Source organism: Microchirus variegatus, assembly GCF_963457635.1.
Source record: "Microchirus variegatus genome assembly, chromosome: 2".
Lineage (NCBI taxonomy): Eukaryota > Metazoa > Chordata > Actinopteri > Pleuronectiformes > Soleidae > Microchirus > Microchirus variegatus.
In genome coordinates this window covers 42,869,585-42,877,621 of record NC_139803.1, presented here as the reverse complement: position 1 = coordinate 42,877,621, position 8,037 = coordinate 42,869,585, and the positions used below count along the sequence as shown (strand labels likewise).

At 49.5% G+C, this 8,037-nt stretch overlaps 1 protein-coding gene across 1 annotated transcript in view; it reads left to right on the top strand.

Annotated features, from left to right (window-relative positions):
- LOC310944286 (voltage-gated potassium channel subunit beta-2-like) overlaps positions 1–4,130 on the top strand; it is a gene marked incomplete at its 5' end in the record, with an annotated part of 12,042 nt that extends 7,912 nt beyond the window's left edge. Inside the window, 8 exons of the mRNA XM_083910016.1 lie at positions 1,899–1,942; positions 2,439–2,525; positions 2,641–2,726; positions 2,810–2,930; positions 3,042–3,136; positions 3,552–3,672; positions 3,778–3,866; positions 3,997–4,130. Of these exons, the coding sequence (XP_083766142.1) occupies positions 1,899–1,942; positions 2,439–2,525; positions 2,641–2,726; positions 2,810–2,930; positions 3,042–3,136; positions 3,552–3,672; positions 3,778–3,866; positions 3,997–4,089 (736 nt within the window). The 3' untranslated portion in view covers positions 4,090–4,130. The remainder of the gene's footprint in view (positions 1–1,898; positions 1,943–2,438; positions 2,526–2,640; positions 2,727–2,809; positions 2,931–3,041; positions 3,137–3,551; positions 3,673–3,777; positions 3,867–3,996) is intronic.
- Positions 4,131–8,037: the final 3,907 nt, after the last annotated feature.

Genomic DNA, 8,037 nt, shown 5'->3' with positions numbered 1-8,037 from the left:
TCTGTCCACACCTGTCCACACCTGTCTGTCCACACCTGTCTGTCCCCACCTGTCTGTCCACACACCTGTGTCCACACACCTGTGTCCACACCTGTCTGTCCACACCTGTCTGTCCACACCTGTCTGTCCACACACCTGTCTGTCCACATCTGTCTGTCCACACCTGTCTGTCCACACCTGTCTGTCCACACCTGTCTGTCCACACACCTGTCTGTCCACATCTGTCTGTCCACACCTGTCTGTCCACACACCTGTCTGTCCACACACCTGTATGTCCACACACCTGTCTGTCCACATCTGTCTGTCCACACCTGTCTGTCCACACCTGTCTGTCCACACACCTGTCTGTCCACACCTGTCTGTCCACACACCTGTCTGTCCACATCTGTCTGTCCACACCTGTCTGTCCACACCTGTCTGTCCACACCTGTCTGTCCACACCTGTCTGTCCACACACCTGTCTGTCCACACACCTGTCTGTCCACACCTGTCTGTCCACACCTGTCTGTCCACACACCTGTCTGTCCACACCTGTCTGTCCACACCTGTCTGTCCACATCTGTCTGTCCACACCTGTCTGTCCACACACCTGTCTGTCCACACCTGTCTGTCCACACACCTGTCTGTCCACACCTGTCTGTCCACACCTGTCTGTCCACACCTGTCTGTCCCCACCTGTCTGTCCACACACCTGTGTCCACACCTGTCTGTCCACACCTGTCTGTCCACACCTGTCTGTCCACACACCTGTCTGTCCACATCTGTCTGTCCACACCTGTCTGTCCACACACCTGTCTGTCCACACACCTGTATGTCCACACACCTGTCTGTCCACACCTGTCTGTCCACACCTGTCTGTCCCCACCTGTCTGTCCACACACCTGTGTCCACACCTGTCTGTCCACACCTGTCTGTCCACACCTGTCTGTCCACACACCTGTCTGTCCACATCTGTCTGTCCACACCTGTCTGTCCACACCTGTCTGTCCACACACCTGTCTGTCCACATCTGTCTGTCCACACCTGTCTGTCCACACACCTGTCTGTCCACACACCTGTATGTCCACACACCTGTCTGTCCACATCTGTCTGTCCACACCTGTCTGTCCACACCTGTCTGTCCACACACCTGTCTGTCCACACCTGTCTGTCCACACACCTGTCTGTCCACATCTGTCTGTCCACACCTGTCTGTCCACACACCTGTCTGTCCACACCTGTCTGTCCACACCTGTCTGTCCACACCTGTCCCACCTGTCTGTCCACACCTGTCTGTCCACACCTGTCCCACCTGTCTGTCCACATCTGTCTGTCCACACCTGTCTGTCCACACACCTGTCTGTCCACACCTGTCTGTCCACACCTGTCTGTCCACACCTGTCTGTCCACACCTGTCTGTCCACACCTGTCCCACCTGTCTGTCCACACCTGTCTGTCCACACACCTGTGTCCACACCTGTCCACACACCTGTCTGTCCACACACCTGTCTGTCCACACCTGTGTCCACACCTGTCTGTCCACACCTGTCTGTCCACACCTGTCTGTCCACACACCTGTCTGTCCCCACCTGTCCACACCTGTCTGTCCACACACCTGTCTGTCCACACCTGTCCACACACCTGTCTGTCCACACACCTGTCTGTCCACACCTGTCTGTCCACACACCTGTCTGTCCACACACCTGTCTGTCCACACCTGTCTGTCCACACCTGTCTGTCCACACACCTGTCTGTCCACACACCTGTCTGTCCACACCTGTCTGTCCACACACCTGTCTGTCCACACACCTGTCTGTCCACACCTGTCTGTCCACACACCTGTCTGTCCACACACCTGTCTGTCCTGGTCTCCTTAAATTAAGATTAAGTTTAAATCTCAGTCTGTGTGTGTTTCACAGGGCGGAGACGGAGCGAGGGTTGTCACGGAAACACATCGTAGAAGGTAAAGACATGTGGTGACGTCGTCTTGTGTGAACATTAAAGGTCACATAGAGTGGTCCTGTTGCACATATATGTGAGTTATGGAGGTCTACTTACATATATTAACTTGTTTTTATGGTCAAAAACCTCCTAGTTGATGTAAACGAGCCGATAGAAATCTGTCCTTTTCGAAGCGCTCGTCAGTCGCGCTATTTCAGCCATAAATCTCGCCCGGGAAGACAGAGTGTGTTGTGATTGGCCAGCCAACAAGAGCTTCCCACCTGTGTTGTGATTGGCCAGGTATCTGGAAGTGATGTAATCTATCACGTCAGCTCTCAGAAGCGCAGCTCCCCTCTCTGGAGCGGTGGATGCATTGCTACTCATTATCAAAACATTGTTTTAACAGTGTTTAAAAATAGCTTCGTCACGACTCCCCGCCGCAGTCCCTTTGACGACCTTTGACCCGGAGTCAGACCCAGAGTCAGAAGACACTGTTGCTGTTGTTTGTTTGTTGGCAGGTCTGCGCGGCTCCCTCTCCAGGTTACAGCTGGACTACGTCGACATTGTCTTTGCTAACAGGAGCGACATCGACGCGCCGATGGAGGGTCAACACACACACACACACACACACGCACACACACACACACACACACACACACATAATGCCTAGCCTTAACCCTTAAGCTAACCCCAACCCTAAAACCAGGTGTGTGTTTTCAGAGGTGGTCCGGGCCATGACGTTTGTGATCGACCAGGGTTTGGCCATGTACTGGGGAACGTCGCGCTGGAGCGCAGTGGAGATCATGGTAGGACGTTAGCCTGTCTCACCTGTCTCACCTCTGTCTGTCTGTCTGTCTCTCACCTGTCTGTCTGTCTGTCTGTCTTTCAGGAGGCCTACTCTGTCGCCAGACAGTTTAACCTGGTTCCTCCCGTGTGTGAACAGGCCGAGTATCATTACTTCCAGAGAGAGAAGGTGGAGCTTCAGCTGCCTGAGCTCTACCACAAGATAGGTACGCTAGCGCTAGGCTAACAGGATCTTAGGGGACGACAGCTGCCCAGGTCTAATCATAGACCACTTTAATGTGTGTGTGTGTGTGTGTGTGTGTGTGTGTGTGTGTCAGGTGTCGGAGCAATGACCTGGTCTCCGTTAGCTTGCGGTCTGCTAACAGGAAAATACAGCGAGGGCATCCCTGAGAGCTCCAGGGCCGCCATGAAGGTACCACACACACATTCTTGTACTTGCTGCGTACTGAGGACCGGGTAAAAGAGCTGGCAAAGTGGGGACCAGCATTTTCACTTTATAAATCAGCACAATTACAAATATCTACTTCATGAACGACATCTATAAAGAACTACTGGGTGCAGTACCATGAAATGTCTGCAGGTGGAGCCCCAGAGCAAAAAGTGTGTGAATCACCAGGGCTGGAAAACAGAGTATATCATGTTTACAACCTAAGGAAGTGATTTCAATAAAAACAAAGTGAGGACCGGCCAAAATGTCCTCACTTTGTTGGTTAAAAAAACCGTCACTGGTCCTCAGTATGCCGCAAGTACAAGAACACACACACACACACACACAGGAGACCATCTGTTGCCGTGGCGATCAATAATGTGCGTGTGTGTGTGTGCAGGGCTATGGGTGGCTTAAGGAGCGACTCTGCAGCGATGAGGGGAAAAAGCAGCTCAGTAAACTCAAGGAGCTCCACCTGCTGGCGGACAAACTGAACTGCACACCTGCTCAACTGGCTATAGGTACACCTGTGTGTGTGTGTGTGTGTGTGTTATAAACACACTTTTGAATATTTAAATTAGAGATAAATGTGTGTGTGTGTGTGTGTGTGTGTGTGTGTGTGTTAGCATGGTGTCTCCGCAGTGAGGGCGTCAGCTCGGTTCTCCTCGGAGTCTCCAACACAGAACAGCTGCTGGAGAACCTCGACTCTCTCAGGGTAATCACCTGTCAATCACCCATCAATCACCTGTCAATCATCCATCAATCATAAACCCCTTAATCAGATGAAATGATCGTGAAACGTTAGCTTCCTGTGATTGGTTCCGACGTGTGCGCTTCGTCCTCAGGTTCTCTCTCAGCTGACTCCGCCCCTCATCGCGGAGATGGACGCGTTGCTCGGCAACAAGCCGCGAAACACCAAGAAGGAGGGGCGCGCCTGAGTTCGACCACCCCGACCCACAAAGATGGCCGCCTTGTCGTCACGGAGACGGGGGCATGTTGATGTCCGTCCACAGATAGTTAGTTAGTTAGTATTTTGGTTGAGGGAGGGTGGGGGGAAGTGGGCGTGGCCATAAAATTCCACCAGGAAGCGTTGGTTACGTCAAGTGTCACGTAGCTAATTTCGGAATCGCATGAAGACGCAAATATGATAATCAATAACCGATAGTTATGTAAAGTTACTGTTAAGGGCGGGAGCGATATGACAATATCGCGATATTTAAGTCACGATACCGCAATTTTTTTTTCTATGCTAATCCACAAACAAAAAAATACGCACATTCGTGTCGAGAAAAGAAGGAATAATAAAGTTTTTTTCCGTTTTTTTCTTTTTAAATAACGACGACCTCATACTGGACTCCGCCTTCGAGCAACACTGTGAGTTGTCGTCACGGTAACACGCCATCACCACGGCAACCTCCCCTTTGCACAAGTACATTTATATTTATAACATATATATATATATATTTAAATTTAAATAAAAACGTGTCTATTTTGTGATTGTAGCAGATGTAGTTTTCAATATAAACAATATTTAAATATCGATCACAAACGTGGATTTTACTCAAAAGCACAAGAAGAAATAAATAATATTATTATTATTATTATTTATTATTCACCGGTGAATGGAAACACGAAGCAATAATCACTGATATCGATAACACGATAACCGATAATACGACGGTGACCGATCGATCACCTGATCACCTACCTCTGAGAACACCCGTGCTCTCAAACATGGTTTCATCCACTTCCTGTCTCTGCTTTTGTGTCCCAACACTTGCACAAATAAAGTTATTCAAACCAGGGTCTGAAAAGTGAGTGCGTTTGTCCACCGGGTGGCAGCAGAGCCACACACACACACACACACACACACACACACCTGTAGATTGTCTGTTTATGAGATACTGTGCTGTGAGCGCCCCCTGCTGGTGGACACACCAGAAAAAGAAAGAATTGCCGCTACTTTCACGTCTTTATCTCGCTTTTCCAACAGGAAACTGAAGTTTGTAAACCGCTCACTCTCCCACACCAAAGCCCATAGAGAAAAACGGCGATTTTACCGTCACAGCACACAGGAGTTCACAGGAGTTGTTGATCCACTGCTGCCTCCGTCACAAAGTTCAAATGTCTTATTTTTAGTGAATTCGGCTTTTAAAAAACTTTGTTCCGATTGACCTCGGTGACACAAAGTGGCCACACGAGGCAGCAGTTAGACCAGCAGCTCCTGTGTCGCCGTGAGCTAAAATCCCTGTTTTTCTCTATGGGGTTTTGTGTGCGGAGAGCGATTCTAACAGTTTATATTCAGCACGTGTCCGTTTTGCTGGATCGAGGCACAGGGGGGCGCTCACACCGCGGAGCAGTCACATGAGTGTCCTACATGTTGTGGAGGCGCTGATGGACCTTGAGGACGCTGGACCTGCTGAAGCCTTTGCCGCACTGGTCACAAACATACGGCTTCTCCCCGGTGTGGATGCGCTGGTGGCTCTTCAAGCTGCTGGGGATCGCAAACGCCTTCCCGCACTGCTCGCAGCCGTACGGCCTCTCCCCGGTGTGGATGCGGTGGTGCACCGTCAGCTTGCTGGAGGTGGAGAAGGCCTTGCCGCAGTGCTCGCAGGTGTACGGCTTCTCGCCCGTGTGGATGCGCTGGTGCACCTGCAGGTAGCAGGAGCGGCTGAAGGCGGCGCCGCACTGCTCGCAGCTGTACGGCCGCTCGCCGGTGTGAATGCGCCGGTGCGTCTTCAGCCGGAACGAGTCGGTGAACATCTTCCCGCACACTTCGCAGCCGTACGGCCTCTCGCCGGTGTGGACGCGCTGGTGGATCTGCAGGGAGCACGAGCGCCTGAAGGTGGCGTCGCAGTGGTCGCAGGCGAACGGCTTCTCGCCGGTGTGGATGCGCTGGTGCAGCTTCAATCGGAACGTGTCGCGGAACTTCTTCCCGCACTGGTCGCAGCTGTAGGGTTTCTCTCCGGTGTGGATGCGTTTGTGCAGCTTCAGGTTGGACGCAGTGGAAAACGTCTTCCCACACTCGTCACAGCTGAACCTCCGAGGAGGAGCGTCGGCGTTGCCGTGTGTCTTTGTGTATCTCCGTTTCTATAGCAACAAAAAGAGAGAAAAGATGTTATTGTTGTGCACGGTTCACAAGCTTAACATCGCGATATTATCGTATGTATCGTGACAAACATCGTGAAAATATCGCATTGTGATATTATCGTATGTATCACGACTTAAACATTGCGATATTATCGTATGTATCTCGACAAACATTGTGATAATATCGTATGTATCACGACTTAAACATCGTGATTTGATCGTATCGCGACTTCAACATTGTGATATTATCGTATGTATCGCCACTTAAATAACGTGATGTTATCGTATGTATCGTGACTTAAACATTGTGATTTGATCGTATCGCGACTTAAACATCGCAATATTATTGTATGTATTATGACTTAAACATTGTGATATTATCGTATGTATCGCGACTTAAACATTGCGATATTACCCTATGTATCACAACTTAATATTGTGATATTATCGTATGTATCGCGACTTAAACATTGCGATATTATCGTATGTATCACAACTTAATATTGTGATAATATCGTATGTATCACGACTTAAACATCGTGATTTGATCGTATCGCGACTTCAACATTGTGATATTATCCTATGTATCGCGACTTAAACATTGCGATATTATCGTATGTATCGCGACTTAAACATTGCGATATTATCGTATGTATCGCGACTTAAACATTGCGATATTATCGTATGTATCGCGACTTAAACATTGTGATATTATCCTATGTATCACAACTTAATATTGTGATATTATCGTATGTATCGCGACTTATACATTGTGATATTATCGCATGTATCGAGACTTAAAAATTGTGTTATTGTCGTATGTATCGCGAATTAAACATTGCGATATTATCGTATGTATCGCGACTTACACATCGTGATATTATCGTATGTATCACGACTTAAACATCGTGATTTGACCGTATTGCGACTTAAACATTGTGAAATTATCGTATGTATCGTGACTTGAACATCGCAATATTAGCTAGCTACCACAGCTGATAACATGTTGGACTACGCCGTCTCGACAAATCAAATCTCTTTTAATCTACCAGTTGATTTAAGCATCAGTTCTTGATTTAGCACACACATACACATACACACACCCCACACACACACACGCACACACACACACACACACACTCTCCAGCTGGGGGCGCAGATGGTCTGGACTCTGTTCAACTTTCTGGTTCCATGTTTTTCTTTCCACATTCACATTTAAATCCACCACTGATTCAACAACAATAACAATAACACTGTGACGTCATCACACGGTCGCAGATCCGTAAACAAAGGACACAGCATGTGACGTCACAGAATCGAACCGGTCGAACCGGTCGTATCACCGGTCCAGTTCCCGGACACTGACTGACCTGAGGACCGGCGGGACCCGCGGTTTCGGGGCTCTGCTGCTCCTGATCCCGGTCCTGGTTTTGCTGCCGACTCCATCCGTGCTCGACGAAATCCGGCTCCAGGTGATCCTCCTCCTCCTCCTCCTCCTCTTCCTCCTCCTCCACTTCCTCCTCCTCCTTGATCACGATATTAAAGTGGTCCTGGACGTTAAAATCCGGGTCCTCCTCGTTCTCGTCTTTGACCACGAACTGGTCGTTGAAGTCCGAGTCCTGGTTCTCGTCCTGGTCCCCGGTGTGGATGAGAAAACCCGGGTCCTCCTCCCGGTTCTCGTCTTTGATCACCAACTCGTCGCTAAAGTCCGGGTCTTCGTTCTCGTCCTTGATCCCGGTCTGGACGTTAAGATCCGGATCCTGGTCGTCGTCGTCCTTGAACACCGGCTCCTCGTG